This window comes from Salminus brasiliensis, chromosome 10 (assembly GCF_030463535.1).
Source record: "Salminus brasiliensis chromosome 10, fSalBra1.hap2, whole genome shotgun sequence".
NCBI classification, from domain to species: Eukaryota; Metazoa; Chordata; class Actinopteri; order Characiformes; family Bryconidae; genus Salminus; species Salminus brasiliensis.
The window spans coordinates 6600554-6619201 of record NC_132887.1 but is presented as its reverse complement, the minus strand read 5'-3'; the positions used below and the strand labels follow the sequence as shown (position 1 = coordinate 6619201).

The 18648-nt window shown below is 41.8% G+C and overlaps 1 protein-coding gene across 3 annotated transcripts; it reads left to right on the top strand.

The window, feature by feature from the left end:
• Positions 1–3315: 3315 nt before the first annotated feature.
• Positions 3316–14968, top strand: LOC140564033 (uncharacterized). 3 transcript variants are annotated; one of them, XM_072689063.1, is made up of 7 exons: positions 3316–3532; positions 7570–7710; positions 10148–10202; positions 10395–10464; positions 10575–10655; positions 12401–12427; positions 13215–14968. In XM_072689063.1, exons 2-7 carry the CDS (start codon positions 7583–7585, stop codon positions 13745–13747), a joined length of 894 nt encoding a protein of 297 aa, XP_072545164.1. In that variant the 5' UTR covers positions 3316–3532; positions 7570–7582; the 3' UTR covers positions 13748–14968. The 3 variants fall into 3 exon arrangements, with proteins under 3 accessions (XP_072545164.1, XP_072545163.1, XP_072545165.1); XM_072689062.1 differs by having other exon boundaries at positions 7567–7710; XM_072689064.1 differs by lacking the exon at positions 10575–10655 and having other exon boundaries at positions 7567–7710.
• The last annotated feature ends 3680 nt before the right edge of the window (positions 14969–18648 follow it).

Here is an 18648-nt window from a genome sequence, read left to right as displayed (position 1 = left end):
CTCTGATCTCCAAGGTTAAGCAGGGTCAGGCCTGGTTAGTACTTGGGTGGGACCGACTGGGAATACCAGGTGCTTTAAGCTTTTTTTTTTGGGGGGGGGGGGGGGGGGGGGGGGTAGTGGGGGCTTAGCGGTTAGAGCACCGGGCTATTGTTATAAAATGCAAAGGAAATGATAAGGGGTGCGTCACTCCATCCAAATCTTTCCATAGGAAGGTGTAAATGTAAAAAATAAAACAAACAAACAACAACAAAAGATAAAGGAATATGCAAAATATTTTCCAGGTTAGTTTCCAGGTTGTCTTGGAACACTTTCACTTGAGCTTCCACAAATCCTATCATCCAATGATGCCACATGCAAATGTAAAATATAAAGTAAGCCATGGTGGGTTAGACCCCCACAGTTCCCAAACATTGGAATACATCCCTATTATACACTTCCACTCAAGCTTCCTTTAATGTAATGTAATGTAAAGGTGGGTTAACATCCCCAAAACCTTCCAAAGATATAATATGATAACACTGACCAATTTAAATCCCACAGTGGGTTCAATATAATCCCACACTTGATAAATGCAGACGTCCAATGAAAACACGGCAAAATGCAAAGGATGTCGCCTTAGGACCCCCAACCACTTTCACTGCAGCACTGCAACTCTCAGCACTGATTCCACATGTCAGTTAAGAACATATGTAGGCCATGGTGGGTTAGACCCCGCAGGTAAACACTGGATTAGATCCACTGACACACTTTCATTTGTGTGAACCCCCCCCCCCCCCCCCCAACACTTCTTACAGAGTACTCACAAACTGCCCAATTACACTGAGGGTTAGATCCAATCCCACGCACCATTCGCCCACACACCATGTTCCATGTTGCATTTGGACCCCCCACCACACTCCACAGGCAAGCTTTGGGTTAGATCCCCTCACACACTTTCACTCAAGCTTTCTCAAATACAGCCCTCCTGTGTTCTGAGGGTTTGTTGTGGTGTCTTCCCCTTTAAGAGTTAGCAGTGCTGCCAGGGTCTTCAGCTCCAGCAGCAGTAGCAGCAGCAGCAGCAGCCTCCCTCACGTCACAGGGTCACGTTGGTGGCGGACAACAGAGCTGCTGCAGAGACGTCAGATATTCAGAGAGCAACAAAAGCCTAGCCGGGTTCCTGAGCGGTTGCTAGGACAACAGGGAAATGCAGAGGAAGAGGGTGACGCTGCTTGTCTGAGTCCAAAACTGAGTGACAGCTCATCCGCCAGATGGAGATTTTTATAGCACGGCACTGAGCTGACGTCAGGTCACACCCCCAACATTCAGTATCATTAATATTCACAATACATGAAATTCACTCAAGTGGTTGTTTATCTAAACACAGGAAAATATGGAATAAAAAGGACATTGCATGTTGTATTGGGACCCCCACACACTTCTCTAGGGCTTCCACAAATCATATCATCCAGTGATGCCACACATAAACATAAAACGTGTAAATAAGCCGTGCTGGGTTTGACCATGTTTGTGGACAGCCTTTCTAATGAATGCATTCAGCTACTCTGGGCTGCACCTATTGCTGCTGACACAGATATGCAAATTCACACACAGAGAAGTAAAGTAACATACTGCCAATAGAATAGGAACAGGAATATAAACACAAGCCCATTGCCACCATGCATAAATCCAGGTGTGGGCTAGAGGGCGATAAAGGCCCCTGGGAGCTGTGTTCTCTGGAATGATGGATGGTGCTCCATCCAGTACTTCCGGAGTAAGTTGGGGAGTTAGGGATGAGGTGCAGTTTTGGTCATCTAACATCCTGACCTTATCAACGCTCCTGTAGCTGAATGCAGTCAAATCCTCACAGCAATACTTCTCCAAAATCTAGCAGAAAGCCTGGCCAGTAGAGACAGTTACTCCAACAAAGCCATTCACTGCATGGAGGGGTTGAAGGTGGAGGCCAAGTGTCCAACACTGCTGATGAATATGGTCTTGTCATTTGAGCTTAAATAACCATTAATATTTGTATGCATGTATTCATATGATAAGTATCATTCAGAAATATATTGAATAATTGTTCATATATATTGAATAATTGTTAATAATTTAATAATTGTTGCCTCATCTCCATGTGTGAGTGTCCGGCATGTAATAATTGTAATAATTGAATAATAATAATAATAATAATTCAGAAATCATTCCAAAATATATACAATTATGTATACATATATAAATAATTGTATATATTTCTGAATGATTTCTGAATTATTATTATTATTCAATTATTACATACAATGTGTTAACGTCATTGTTTCATTAGGAAGTGAATTTAGGTTCAACAGTGCAGCGTTCTCTCCCCACGCCAGAGAGAACAGGCCTTTTTGTTTTTGGTGTTTCTCTGAAAAGTAGTATCAGCTATCCACGACCAGGGAGGAGCTTCCTTCAAGTGCTGGCTGGAATCATGGTGGTTCCGCCTCTCCTCTACCACAGTGTTTATAAATAGGCCTATAAATTACACAAGAGTGCAGTGGGTGCGCAAAGCTGCAGAGGTACAAATGTAGAGAATTCATAGAGCTACTGAACATACAGTACTGTCCAAAGGTTTTAGTCACCTGTAAAAATTTGATTGATAAAGCTGCTGATCTGGGCAGTAAGTGTTTATCTGCTCAGTGAATCACTGATATTAGAATAAACACTAATAATAACAGTCCTACAGAAAGTGGTGGTGGTTCTCCATCACTGTGTTCATCATTAGAACATCTCCAAAGTTCTCCTCTCTCATGGAGTCTAGTATTATTTAGAGTTCTCCTCAGATCAACACCTGGTTTGGTGGTAAATCAGGGCTTAATGATGGTAAATCAGGTGAGCTGCTGCTGCTGCTGCTGCTGTTGATGGAGTTGAACACATCCTCCACGCTGTGCTGGCTGGACTGGGGGGCGTCCAGGAGAACCCTGGAGGAACCGAGCTCTGTTCTTCAGACTAAAGATCTCACAAGATCTCACTACTTTCTTCAGAATGAGCAGCTCTTGCTCCATTTTACTGGATTTATGTTCACCTGCATCGGTTCTGATGGGATCTGGAGCTTTATTTCCAGGCTAGTGTATCTCACAGTCCTCTCTGGCATCTCTTAATACACAAATGTGGTGGTGGTGGCGGTGCAGTAAAGGTATTTACTGACATTTATGTAAATCTATTCAGCGAAAGGTAAGACGATCACCTGTAATTACAGAGAAAACTGATAAGGAGAGAGAGAGAGAGAGATAGAGAGAGAGAGAGAGAGAGAGAGAGAATGAGGAAGTTATTTCCGTCCTATCAGTAAGGTGTACCTTTGCTGTATGTGTGTGTGGGTGTGTGTGTGTGAATGTGACACACGCTGGCTGCTGCTGTGTTGACAAGGTCAGGTAGAAAAGGCTGTTTTGAGTTTTGAGGCTGTTCTTGGATCACAGCATGCCGGACACTCACACGTGGAGATGAGGCTGATGACCAAGCACTGCTTTTGAACTCCTAAGAGAGGGATCAAGAGGTCCAGAGGAACACCAGCAAGCACACAGCGGTGAGTGGCGATGCATTTAATAATCCAATGGGGTTTGGCTTCATTGCTTAACCCTTTTCTGTGCTTTCTATACTTTTCACATATTCGTTTCATAGTAAGATTGTTGCTGTTAGACTAAAAAAACTTTGTATCTCCATTTCTGCAGTTTTCCACTTTTGGACATATTCTCAATCAGGTTGTTCTTTACATTGTGTCAGAATTTCATGATCACCAATAGAAATGCTCCGAAATGACTCGGACTAAAATCTTTTCACATTGACCTGAAGGTTTTTTCCTTCTCCTGTAAAGCTGCCATTTGGAGATACTAGGGTTTCTGCATGATAGAAATAATTAGAGCCTAAAGATCAAGGGATCAATTACCCTACATCAGCTTTTACGCTATATGTATACACACTCCATAACAGATCAAACAACACCAGTTTATGATTTTTTTTTTTCTCAAAGCACTTCCTCACAGATTCCACTGTAAATTATGCGACTCCTACATACAATAAGCATTGTCCCCTGTAGAGTGAGTGGGCAAGGGAAACGAGATTAAAGATAAAGTGTCTTATCTGGTGTCCTTTGTTGTAAGAACCAGTTCCATGCTTTTCTTTCGAATCTGGGGTGTGGCAGAAGCTGCCCTGATGGAATCTGGAGCTTTAATGAATACATCACAAGCAGATAAGTAAAGGCAGACAGCCATTGATGGTAAGTTAGTTAGGTCCATGTTACACCATTGCTTTCTTCACCAGGCTGTAATTCACACCCTCAGAATGAGCTAAGCAGGTTGTTCGACTCATTAACAAAGCGTCTACAGGTTTCACTTCATTCTGAAGTAGCCGAGTCCATAAATGCTGACTTTACTGGGATTGAACTTCATTTGATGAAGTTCCAAAGGTCCTAAAGGTCCAGTGGAACTAAAGGTTCTGTAGAAAAGGCCTGTTAGCTGTTCCTCTGACTCTTTTGCTGGGGTGTCAGGTGCTTTAGTGCTATCGCTCTTTAACTTTTGCTTTGTCTTGACCCAGTACATCCGTGCCTACTCAGCCATTTATCCTTTCCTGGATTACAAGTGGTGGAAACACTGCTTATCTGCTACTGCTTCAGAGCTTTGCTGTATGATGAGTCCCTTATATACCACAAGTTTGTGGTCGATAACCATTACTGTCCTGTCCTTGTTTGGATTTTGCTTTGTCTTCAATTAATCTCATTGGTTTTGTCCAGTAAAGTAAAGACATATTAGTGAATAATTCCAATTTACCATGTGGCAAATGCACCACATAGACAAAAGTGCTTAAACAGCCTATGGATCGCTAGCAGGCCAAAAGTCTTAACCAAACTTCTGTTGGTAAAGAATAGCCCCAACAGTTTGCACAGAAGTCCCTGTAGTTACTGAGTAATACACCTTAGTGTGCAATAAACCTGTCTGCGTTAAGGGGTTAAGGGTAAGTATATTAAGAGTATATATATATTTTATTAGCTTCAGTGTATTAAGAGTCTTTATATTATATGAGCTTCAGTATATTAAGAGTATATATATATTTTATTAGCTTCAGTATATTAAGAGTCTATATACTATATTAGCTTCAGTATATTAAGAGTATATATATATTATTAGCTTCAGTGTTTTAAGAATATATATATTATATTAGCTTCAGTATATTAAGAGTCTATATATTATATAAGCTTCAGCATAAGAGTCTATATATTATATTAGCTTCAGTATATTAGGAGTATATATATTTTATTAGCTTCAGTGTATTAAGAGTCTATATATCATATGAGCTTCAGTATATTAAGAGTCTATATACTATATTAGCTTCAGTATATTAAGAGTCTATATACTATATTAGCTTCAGTGTATTAAGAATCTATATATTAGCTTCGGTATATTAAGAATCTATATATTAGCTTCGGTATGTTAAGAATCTATATATTATATTAGCTTCGGTATATTAAGAATCTATATATTATATCAGCTTCGGTATATTAAGAATCTATATATTATATTAGCTTCGGTATATTAAGAATCTATATATTATATTAGCCTCAGTATATTAAGAATCTATATATTAGCTTCGGTATGTTAAGAATCTATATATTATATTAGCTTCGGTATATTAAGAACCTATATATTATATTAGCCTCAGTATATTAAGAATCTATATATTATATTAGCCTCAGTATATTAAGAATCTATATTTTATATTAGCTTCGGTATATTAAGAACCTATATATTATATTAGCCTCAGTATATTAAGAATCTATATATTATATTAGCCTCAGTATATTAAGAATCTATATTTTATATTAGCTTCGGTATATTAAGAACCTATATATTATATTAGCCTCAGTATATTAAGAATCTATATATTATATTAGCCTCAGTATATGAAGAGTCTATATATTATATTAGCCTCAGTATATTAAGTACTTTCACTTGAGAACTAAGTGGTTAATAAGGCCTCAAATAAACCCAAAACCACAGTATAATGCCACAGTGTTAATATTCTGGGTCAGTTAATACTCAGTAAATGGGAAATGTAGTAAAACTGAGCTGGAAATGTTGAAACTTGGGGAACTGGGGAAGGGTTTGCTAGCTTGGTTCCCTGCTCCTGCTGCTCCTGCTGAGCTGGAGAGTTCGGTTTCACGATCATCTGGTTTCATCTGATTTAGAGCGAAACTCTGTCAGAGGGGTTGTGGCTGCGCAAGCTCTTGTTCTCATATCGGCTCTGTTTGAGTTTCACCTCCTTTTATTCAATAGCTGCACTGTTTATTTAGTGGGCTATGGTCTCTAAACTATGAAAAGATAGCATGTGACCAATTATGGCCCAAGCCAAGTCAGCCTATTTATACAATACATTTAACAGCTCACCTAAAAACAACACATTTTGGGCCAAACAGATAAATATTCATTAGGAAAGCAAGACGAAAGATACATGCAAGAAGAGGCCATTAAAAAATGAATCATTTGGTGAAATATTAATAAGTAGAAAGCTGATGCTTTCTAGCTAATGCTAACAGACAGTACAGCTTTTAAACCCTTGGTCCTGGTGTACACAATGTTTTGTGTGTGGTCCTGCTCGAACACACCCACGCTAGATCAAAAAGGGGTTTGTTCATTAGCTGATTACACCAAAACACCAAATTGTGCAGGGCATGGGGTAATTCCCGGACCAGGCATGGGAACCACTGCTTTAAATGAATTAAAAACAATAAAAAAAGGATCAGAATTAATATAATACTTACAAATACAATATACAATTATACTTAGGAATTATTTATTAAATAATAAATACTTACAAATGGTATATAGGTGTGTGTATATATACATACATATATATATATATATATATATATATATATATATATATATATATATATATCCAACAATCTCCCAACAGGAACTACACAACTGCCTTTTTGGTTACTCCATAACTTAGATAAATGCACAATTATAATATTAAGTCTGGCAGGTGATGTGAATAATATTAATTATTCAAGGACAGCAAGTTGATATGTTGGAAGCAGGACGACTGAGCAAGCATAAAGATCTGGGAGCCCAACTGTGATGGCAGGGTCAGACCAACAGGGTCAGACCATCTCCAAAACATCAGCCAAGCACAACCAGTAACCGACGGCAGGGTCAGGGCCTCCCCCAAAACGTATTGTTGATGCTCATGGAGGCCCCACCTGAACAGCTGCTAACGTCTTGGTGACAGTCACCACAGGACGCCTTCGGAGGTCTCGTGGAGCCCAAGCCTAGAGTTGGTTCAGAGTTGGTTTGCTGGCACGAGGGGGACGTACACAATATTAAGCAGGTGGTTTAATGTTTTGGCTGATGGCTGGTGTGAGTAGTAATAAGTAGTAACAGTCGCTATTGAAAAACACTGTTGGGGAGCTGAAGTAATTCCTGATTTGGGCCGTATACAGGCACTGTTTTTGATATAGCCTCGATAAGTGTTGTTTATCCTCATTTGCCTATCAGAGACGCAATGCAAATCAGCATGTGTCAGACAGGAGTTACTCATAACTCGTGTCTCTTTTGTGTTTAGCAGTAGAAACAGCACTATGGCACCAATCTACATAGCTCTGGGGGCCTGGGAAGCAGCAGAGTTACCGGGGGCGGCAGTCTTCTCTCTGGTTACGCTCCTCATCATTACCATCACGCTCCTCACTCTCTGCTCAAGATGTCAAAAGTAAGTTCCTCACTCCACTCGACTTCAACACCTCTATAGCTGAGTCCCAGCACTCGAGACAGCTTTCTGTCACTCAGCTTTCTGAGGCTCTTCACTCATCCTCACTGCAGAACATTCCTAGACAGCACGTTCAAGTTTGTCAGCTCTGAGAAGATCTCAGGAAACAGGTGTTCCTCATATATTCCAGTCAGAAGTCACAACTAGATAGAAGGTCACCCTACACTTAAGTTCCCATTAGTTCACTTCAGTCATCTGTCATGACCAGTTTCTTTCTAAGTTCTTATGCAAGTACTTATCCTCGCGCTGAAACTGAGCCCCAGGCCAGCTCAGAACGAGCTCTGTGATCTGACTTACATTTTTTACATTTCAGCGGCTGCGTACTTGTTATGTTGTCATGTGAAAAAGCTTGATGTTGTATTACCAGAACCTGACATGTCTAATAGACACTTTAAAAGATGTTGAGGCACCCTCTGTGGCCCATTGCTTGGTTGTATCCATCATTGCATATTCACACTAAAATATACCTTGTAAATATATATATATATATATATATATATATATATATATATATATATATATATATATATACACTTTATATTACATTTAAGGCATTTAGCAGACACTCTTATCCAGGGCGACTTACAAAGTGCTTTGCTATTTACCCAAGAAAAAAAACCTTAGCTAGTTAGAATAGACTAATAGTTCAAAGATACCTCTAAGCTTTAGACATTACTAAACACAAGACAATAAGGTGACCATAGTACTCTATTCATCCAAGTATTCTCTGAAGAGGTGGGTCTTCAGTTTGCGTTTGAAGACAGCGAGTGACTCGGCCGTTCGGACACCCAGGGGAAGCCCGTTCCACCACTTTGGTGTCAGGACAGAAAAAAGCCTGAATGCTTGTCTTCCGTGGATTTTGAGGGATGGCGGGTCGAGCCGAGCCGTACTTGAAGCTCGGCTCGAGCTTCACCACTACACTACACTCTGCCTAAGTTCTCAGTCTGTAAGTGACTCTGCCGTTGGGACACACAGGGGAAGTTTGTTCTGCCGGTGTCAGGACAGATAAAAGCCTGGATGCTCGTCTTCTGTGGATCTTTTAGGTGTTATTAATGGTTAAGATGTAAACAGAAGCTGCGTTCCAGAGCCTAGGCTGCATCTTTCAGCAGCCGGATCTGCAGCCTACGTTCTGAGGGATTTGGAGGATCCTTCCTGGCCCTCGGTTACCCACAGTTCTCTGACACTCTTATCCAAAGTTACAGGGTTATTCGTATTACAGAGGTGGGCCAATGCAGTGTTAGGAGTCTTGCCCAAGGAGTCTTATTGGTGCGGCACAGCACAGACGCCCAGAACGGGAATCAAACCCCAGTCTTTCACATGGTGTGGTAGCTCACTAGCAGGCTCACTGGCAACCACACACACATTGCAAGAGGCAGGACCTTTCCAGTGACGTCACCACACAGCCTGATTAGACTGTTTCATCTGTGTGACCAGAAGGCCACTAAAAAAGGTTTTCGTAGGACAGACCTACCAAGGACCCGTCCTACCTGGCTAATGGCTTAATATGAGCTGTTATTACAATTAATGGATATCAGCATGCTGCCTGAGACACTGATTTAGGATTAGAGAAGGTTTTGGGACAAAATAAATCCAGTCATGGCGGAGGGGTACATGCAGAGCGCTGTAGGGTAACATAGGCCCCAAATAAAAGACTTTTCATAGCCCCCCACCTGAGCTGTGAAGCAGTTAAACTGTGTTTTCTGGAAAGATGGATGGTGCTTCATCCAATACCTTTAGGAAGAGCTGGGGTTTTGGGGATGAGGTAGAGTGGTGATCATCCAACATCCTGACCTCACTAACACTTATGTTGCTGAATGCAATCAAAGCCTCACAGCAATGCCCCTCCAGAAATTCTCCCTGGACAGTAGAGACAGGTACTCCAACAAAAGCAGAGTAAGCTATTATTGAATGAATGAGCAGGTGTCCCGTTACTTTTGTCCATATGGTGTACATATAGATTTACTGGTGGTTTTGAACAGGTAATAAATGGTTGAAGACATCGAGACTCAAGGTCTCATTCACCGCCACTGTAAATCACTCGAAGTCAGGGGTATTCTTTAAGATCTCCAAGTTAATGGTAAGAGGCTGAACGCTGCAGTTACAGCCAGCAGAGGGCAGTCAACGTTTTTATATCCTTTATGCAACCTTTGCTCTATTTTAAGTATCATGTATTATGGCCTGCAATGGGCTATAATCTGAACCAGCAGAGGGCAGCCAGTGAATGCAGCCTTTGTACTTTTTTATCATCTCTAACCTTTGCACTGACTGTGCCCTTGTTTTGTTTGTGCTGTGCAAAAATGATGACATCATTAATGTCTGGGTGATATTTCCCCTTACTGCTGTTTAACACCAGCGTGCTTCCCTCTGTGCTTCCTTGCAGACACTCGTTTGACCTGGAGCATGACATTCCCAGAGAGAGGAATTCAGATCTGGTTGTAAGCAAAGTCAAACATCCATCATTTAAAGCATTACTTAAACTTTAAAGCATTAACTACTGTTAAGTAACATGTGACCTACACAGCTATGCAAATCGCATAGCCCACGCATAGGCTTGCAAATGACGATGCATGGAAAACTCGAATCCCAAAATAGCAGCACATTTTAAAATGGAAATCTTTTCCAAACAGGTACAACTGGAAAACATCACCATGTCCGTGGATAACCCCACTGCTGCTGACATGACCAAGGATGAAAAGTGTAAGCTAAGTGCTCACCCCCATACATAATGAGGCCTTGCATTCCTCTCTGTAATTCAATTAGCATATTAAAAAAACGGCTCAACAATCTCTCTACCATTATCTCACAAGATCTCAGCTCACTGCCTGTGGATGTGGCTGTAAAACCTGCTGGAGAGCGAGAGTTCAGGCCCTGGAGGAGTCACACACTAGGCAGGTTTCCACCTTTTTAGCAGTAAAAGCACAGAATGCATGAAGGCACCAGGCTGGACTTGAGGAATGTGATTACATCAGTGCAGGCTGAGCTGATTTGTTAAAGACAGACATCAACTATGTTTCTGCATCGATTCACATGATTGAAATATCAGACGACTGCTAGTGATTGTAATTATAGGGTGTGACAATTTATTGTCGCTGTCACACAAAAAAAACTTGTATCTCCAAAATGTGGAGACACCATTAGTGTTGGACACAGATGGAATTTGGCCTCCACCTTTAACCCATTTGTACAGTAAACATACACACACATGCACACTATTGAGCATACACACACACAGTGACAGTGAGCACATAGGCCCCGAGTGATGGGCAGCCATCGTTGCGGCGCCTGGGGACCAGAGAGGGTGAAGTGGCAGCTTCGAACCCACAACCCTGTCATCAATAGCCTGGTGCTCTAACTGCTGAGCCCCAATGGAAAAAAAGTAATCTTGGAACATTTCTATTGGTCCATTTGTCATGAATTTCTATATAAGGTTTTTGCGTGGCAGCAATGATATGCACATATCTTCCATTCTGATGTCAAAAGTCCATTAATTTTTTATATATTTTGTGTAAAATATCTTGAATCACTCTCACTGTCTTATCCAAAGGGACTTACATTTGAATTATGTTACACACACACACAGCTAGCATGTCCATGTGAGGCCTGTATGGGTAGCCCAACTGGGAACCGGAATGTTTTGTACATGGGTTCCAAATTGGGCCTGCCCAATGGATGCCCATCAAGGTCAGTGATGGGACCAGGAGGGGTTTAACATGGTGTTGGGTCTGGGTTGTTCACTGCATATGGGGCCTAGATGGGACCTATGTAAGATTAAGGTAGGCTGTAAAAATGAGGCCTTTGGGAAGCCCAACTGGGTCCCAGTAAAAATGTATGTCCATCTGGAACCCACCTAGCCCACGTTCCAGCGATATAAGCCCCACGTGAGCATGCTGGCAAGGACAGGCAAAGTCCCCAAATCCCCCCTAAAGCCTCATAACCTGTAGACTTTGGGGTAAAAATGTAACTTTTGAGTCTTGTTGCATGTATAGTGCTGTATAATGGTATGTAGTGGGCCAGGGGTGGCTGGTTTGGGTGCTGGGTTATCGGTCACAGGGTTGTGGGTTTGATAAGCCTCCACAGCTGTTAACCTTCTCTACTCCATGGGTGCTAGAGCCTGGCTGAACATCTGCTCTGACCCCAGGTTCCAAGTTGGGAAATGCTTGGGAAGTGGTGGCACAATGGTTTGAGGGCTGGATTATTGATCACAGGGTTGTGGGTTTGATACCCACATCTGCTAAGATACCGCAAATGAGTGGCCCTTAACCCTTTCTCATTCGGGAGTGCTGACCCTGCACTCTGACCTTGGCTTTCCAAGCTGAGCTCTGCTAAAGGGAACAGTTTCTCTTAAATAACACAAGCCCCTCCCACTCCTGCCCACTTTATTCTGGTCGGATCCACCATAGGGGCCTAGTTTTGATCTCTGATAGTGGTTTCCATCAGGAAGATTTCAGTACACTGTTTTAAACCGTGTTATTTTCTCAATACTGTACTGATATTGCTACGCCCCTTAATAATGACATCAAATGAAACATGTAACACATGTACTTCTACTAAGATAATGCATAGGTCTGTTTAATGTAGAAACGTTTGCTGTATGATACATGGCCTGACATTATTATGCATTTGTGCTCTGCAGATCGCGACCCACAGAGGATGATTAACGGTACTGGGCCAGCACCTTCTTAGAGTACTTGAGAGTATGAACACTGGACATGATTACATCCCTATCTCTATTTCACTACTTTTCTATACATAAAATCAAAAAATATGGGGTCTTCTTAAGGGTCCTATTAAGAACCTTGACAATGCAAAGTACCATATTAATGCTTGAATATTTGTTTTGTAAAATGGTTCTTTATAAAGTGGGCTCTTTATAGACTCCTTTGAAAATGGGTTATATTGGTGATACCCTTTTGTTTAGAGTGGACAACCATGTCTTTAACCCATTCAATTGAAAGGAACAGTCAATTAGTTTCATATTACTTACTGAATTATTCATAGTAGTTAACAGATATAAGCTATAAAATAAGTAATTGTGGTAATAAAATAATAATTGGAGTAATAATAATTTATTATAATAATAGTGGTTGGTGTGGCGCAACAGATAACACTACTACCTGCCAGTGAGCTACCACACCATGTTGGAGACTGGGGTTCAATTCCCGGTCTGGGTGACTATGCTGCGCTACACCAATAAGAGTCCCTGGGCAAGACTCCTAACACTACATTGGCCCACCTCTGTAATATGAGTAACCTTGTAAGTCGCTCTGGATAAGAGCGTCAGCTAAATGCCATAAATGTAATTACTCTAAATGTATGGTTTTCATGTCCAAGTTATTGTATTACTAATGCTTTCATCCTCAATACTAATTCACCATTTATTTCAGTACACTGATGGTTAATAAGGTCACCGAAAAGTTTTAATGCCCTTTTTCTTTAACCCCAAACAGGTGGTAACAGACATGACCTCAACACCCTTAACCTTAACCCTAACCCAGCTGCTTCCGAACCTCCACTCACTGAAACCAGCCTGCGATCTGCGGATCAGACTGTCTCTACGCACAAGGAATATGAACTTTCAATGCCCGCTTCAGAGCCGCATGGCTTCCAGACAATCTCCTTGGATGAAGACACCAATTATGACATTATACAGAGGCCACACAGCACCACCCAGCACATATACGAAACTACAGAACACATGAAAGGTCCAGACGTCTCTCTGAGCACTGGCCAACGCGAGACGCTGCCGAATCCATATGCTACATATGATTCTATCAAGACCAACGGCCCACAAGGGGATGGGTCATATATGCCAGCACCACCAGTATTGGCGGAGGAGCTGGATGAGGGTCTCGGTGGTGGAAATATCAGTGATCAGTATGCCAGAGTAAGCAAAAAAAAAAAACATTCCAGTCCACCAGTTGAGCCACCACTTGAGAATGAGGCGGAGGTGGGAGTGCCACCTCTACCACAGAGAAGCTGAATAAGCTAATCAAGTCTGCTTAGTTTGCTTTCAGCCCTAATCTTACAAAGCTGATTCCACTAAATCAGGCCTTCAGGTGCTGTTTTATTATAAAGATAAGCTAATTAGCTCTGGTTAAAGCAACATCATGAAGCATTTTATCTTAAAACAGCAACTTCACAATCATGCTGATCCTCCACTGACTGTATAAGGGAGAGTGGCGTCTCTGTTATTGCCACTCCGGGCTGAAACGCTGCCACTACTACATTATGGGACCTTTCCTTTTGTGTAGATTCCTGTAATTCCCATCCACATTCTGCTTTACCTTCAGATGCAGCTTCTGTATCTTTCAGCTCTTAAACAAATTCACAGGTACAGCTGTCCATGAGGGGGCGCTTAAAGCAAAATTTGTATTTACAGCGGTGGAGTAAAAGAGAGCTACACTCCCCAACTGTAGGGGGAGCTCAGGCGCACAAAAAATGCAAATGTTGGCATAATGCTGCTTTAACTGCATTTGAAGCTGGAATTGATAATAGTATACTTATTAGTATACTAGTTTACTTACTTCAACTTGAACAAATTGAAATTGTCATAGAAATGTATTTTCAAATTTCTATTAATATTTAAAATATTAAACTTTAATTAATGAATCTTTACTTTAGTTCAAATCAAATTGTGGAGGTACCTTGAAATAAAAAATGTTATTAATAGCTTGTTCTTTTACTTAAAAGTGAGATTATCATTTAATGTACTTAAAAATGTTTGTTTACAGTGTATGCAAGTAATGTCTTCCTCATTAGTACAGTGGACAGTCTCTCTGCCTGTCATGTGGAAGACCAGGGTTTGTTTTTCCATGGGAGAACAAGTGCTTTTAACTGGACAGTCATGGCCTAAAGGTTAAGAGAAGCGGGCCTGGGACCAGAAGATGTCCGGTTTGATCCCCTGGACCTGTGGGGTGGGGGTGTTGTGGGGGATTAAAGGACTAGTGCTTTTGTTTTCCCTCAACTTTCACAGCCAAGTTTCCCTTGAGCAAGACATCTAACCCCTGATTGCTCCTCAGGCTCTGTGTGTGTGTGTGTTAGTTGATTCTACAGTCACTAGTATGAGTGTGAGTGTGTGTTCACTGCCATAGACAGGTTAAACGCGGAGGCTAAATTCTATTCTATTGAAGTGCAATGACTGTAAAGTGTGATCTGAATCTAGCATTAAATGAACAACAGGTTTTTTTGGTAGTAATGTGGAGCTAACGGTGCTGTGTGTCTGTTCTAGTGCATGAAAATGAAATAAGTGTAATTAGGGATTGGCAATATGACGATATTTTATTAATATTAATATTGTTTTGTTTTGTTTGTAAGATTTTTTGTAATTGTGATACACAATATAATGGTGGTTGGCATGTTACAGCGGATAACACCAGTTTGATTCCCGGTCTGGGTGACTATGCTGTGCTACACCAATAAGAGTCCTTGGGCAAGACTCCTAACTCTACATTGGCCCACCTCTGTAATACGAGTAACCTTGTGGGTCGCTCTGAATAAGAGCGTCAGCTAAATGCCGTAAATGTAAATATGCTTTTCTAAGCATATCGAGGATGTTGAGGTGCATTTGGTCTCCAATCATGTATTTCACAGTTAATATCAGGAACACATCTTCAAATATTGTGATATAATATTTTTACCGTATTGCCCACCTCTATGTAAAACCATGTATTATGAAAATATCTATAATTTTGACTCATGTCCTCGTGTCCCTATTCATATACAGTACTGTCCAGAGGTTCTAGACACCTACGCATATCATTCAGACTCATTTCTCTCAGCAATAAGAGAGATTTTACTCTAAGTACAGTAAAAAGGAACTTTTTGAAGAAGCTGGTTGAGGTCTTTTGAGCTAGTTTGAAGAACAAAGCTTAGGTTCCAGGTTTCCCCTGGACGCCCCCAGCCAGCGCAGTGTGTATGTGTTGGAGCCCATCACCAGCTCACCTGATTTAACATCATAAAGTGCAGCAGTGGGTGGGGGGAAATTATGTTAACCAAAAATACCCAGTTTCACCTCCTCCAACCACCACCGCCACCACCTGTCACCGAGAAAAACACCCGGCTAGCTCAGAGACCCTCCCTGATCCTGTGAACCAGACTGTACAGAGTGACATAACTTCATGAAATGGCACCAATGATTCTGTTCATATAATAATAAAAAATATTAATATAGCTCAAAGATCAAATGAATTAGATTACTCTGCTTCTTAATCTCATGTTTTTCTATTAATTAAAGTGTCTGGACACTTTTGAGAGTGCAAAGCTGGGCTCGCTGACTTCTAACCCAGCTGTTGCTCAACCCTGCTACAGACGCAAGTGACTCCCGTGACCTCAGACCCAAATTAAATATGCTGGCATGTCTCATACTCATACAGTAAATGCTTGCTGGGATCCTTTTAGTATTTTTTTGTGTGGTAAAATCATGTGCTCATCATGCCCACCCTGCTGAAAAATCCAGCTCAAGGCCAGCTTCAGCTGGTAGCTGGTTCTGGATGGCTGGTGCTGGTCTTTGAGGGTGACGGTGGTTGAAAAGCTGCTCATTCGGGTGAAAACCTACCCTATGCTGGCACGTCAGCTGGTTGCCTGGCTCTTGACCAGCATAGTGTGTGTTGCATTTGGTTTTTGTCATGTTTGCTCATGCAGGTCAACCAGCGTGGTCAATCTTGCTTGCTCATGCTTGTAGACCAGCTACACTATGCTGGTCATAGCCTAAGCTAAACTGGTCAACCAGGTAAATCAGCCTGACCAGCTTGAGCACTGTATTCACATGTACTCACCACAATGACCACAGGGTGTCGCCATAAGCACACAGGTCTGCAGAGAGAAGGCATGGCCTGTATTTGAACCTATGGTGCTCGTACTGTGTGCAAAATGTCCTGATAAGGAACATAAACGAGCCAACAGACACGTTATTAAAAAAACAGGTAGCTATCAGCGATAATACAGCGATTCTCAAGACCCCAGTCATTAAAGTAATGCTTTGTGTGAGGCAGGAACTGGCGCTGCTTCCACACTGCCCTTAGCTATGAACCGTCGTCTGGCTGTTGCCCTGGAAACTCGCCTTTTTTCGCTTTGCATCATGGGTGTTGTAGTTTTTATAAAACTACGCTGAATTACGTTAAAAGCGTAAACAACGTTCACAACCGAGCTCAAAAAAGCAAGAAAAAAAAAACGTTGTAGGAAAAAATGATTAAATAATAATTTTAATTACTTAAGGATGGCGCAAAAACGACAGACTCGTCTTACCGTTCATAAATAAATACTTAAAAAATACATAGCTAAATATTTTTTGCATTGTAGCACAGCTGTTGAAATATGGGTGAATATAAATAACGAAATAAATAACGAAGTTAATAAAATAACAACAACAAAAAAATAAGCGGAAACTATTGCAACTATTGCGGACAGCACTCGTATAGCTGTAAAATGACCCCCAAAACAGCGAGATTTCTGCTCTGCACTATTTTAAACATTACCTCACACACTGTTTGAGAATGTGAAGCAGCTGGTGAAAGACGACTCCTGAAAAAACAGTTTTAACTAACTTTAAACGCCAGGAGAAATGGCGAGGGGATCCGTCCGAGTGCCGAAGGAATCGTTCATTTGAACTGATTCAGAAGCTTGGGAATCGAAACGAGCACTACGCGAGTTTAGGAGCTGGGATTACAGGAGCAGCGTTACCCCCCTGCGGCCATCACAGCTTTAGCTAACTAAACAGCACGGTGTGCCACATTAGGTCGTTTCCAAATTGGCTTGGATTTAATTTCTAAGCCACTTCAGGTCGGCTCACTCCGTTAGCCATCATTGGTTCAGCTTTTTAAAACGACACACTCGATAGTGCTAAATAATTAAAGTTGCTTTAAACGTTTCCGTAACGTTACTGCTTAAAACAAGCTCTAACGTCGCAGGCTAGCCTTCCTGAACCCTGTTGAACGTCCTTATAACGGAGAATCCAGAGAAGTTGACTTAGTGAATCGTTGACTCTCTGGCTTTTCGAGCACTTTCACAGAATCGGTTCACTAGCTGAATCACTCTAGCCTTCGCGCTGTGCGACGTGCCGCACGAGCTCCGTGCTCCGCTCTAGCCGCATGACTCATTGCACGTACGCTGTTCTGGAACGCGCGCGCGTCACGCCTAACGCGCCAATGACAACGCGCGAGGCCGCAGGAGCAAGTTATGTAATCCCATGCACACGCATATATGCAGCGTTTTACAGCAGCGTGCTTGTTTGCTGTGCACCAGAGACGCACGTATACCTAAAACTGGTCCAAAATCTACAAATCTGAACACACTGTTTTGTGTTTTTATAAGCTGCAAAACCCCTGCTTGCACTGTGCAACACAATGCAACACTGCAGCTCAATGCACACACTTTTGTATTTGTCACTCTGCATCTTGCACATGCAAGCAATACATTTGACTGTGACTGCGGTTAAAACCGAGGAACATTGCATTCCAGATTAACAGGTTGCAGACAGACGGTGTGCATTGAGCTGTAGGGCACACTTTTAGTTTGCACCATTGCTCATGCAAAACTTACTGCAGACTGCACACTTACTGTCACTGTAATTAATGTGCTTAGAAGCGAGGAGCATTGAATTGCACGACTAAATAACAGTGTGTGTGTGTGTGTGTGTGTGCGTGCAACTGCGTGAACTACCTAGAATACGTGCAGCATACAGTGAGGCATGCCATAAACACACACATTGGGACAACTGTGAAAAGTGTGGCCCATTGTGTTCCCTGGTCTGCGCCTTCCTCCACTCCGGCGTAAACAAGTTGGATTTGTAGGGCGTGTGTCTTGGAAAACAGCGATCAGCCAATCAGCGCTCGGCTCCTCACCACATGGTCGGGCTGTTTACTACAGAAGCTGGAAGGGCCGGAG

Excerpts from the sequence above, each read along its gene's own strand:
- LOC140564033 (XM_072689063.1), top strand. The coding sequence starts at position 7,583 with ATGGCACCAATCTACATAGCTCTGGGGGCCTGGGAAGCAGCAGAGTTA. Across the intron at positions 7,711-10,147 it reads CTCTGCTCAAGATGTCAAAA|ACACTCGTTTGACCTGGAGC; the intron begins GTAAGTTCCTCA and ends GCTTCCTTGCAG. Across the intron at positions 10,656-12,400 it reads CTGGAGGAGTCACACACTAG|ATCGCGACCCACAGAGGATG; the intron begins GCAGGTTTCCAC and ends TGTGCTCTGCAG.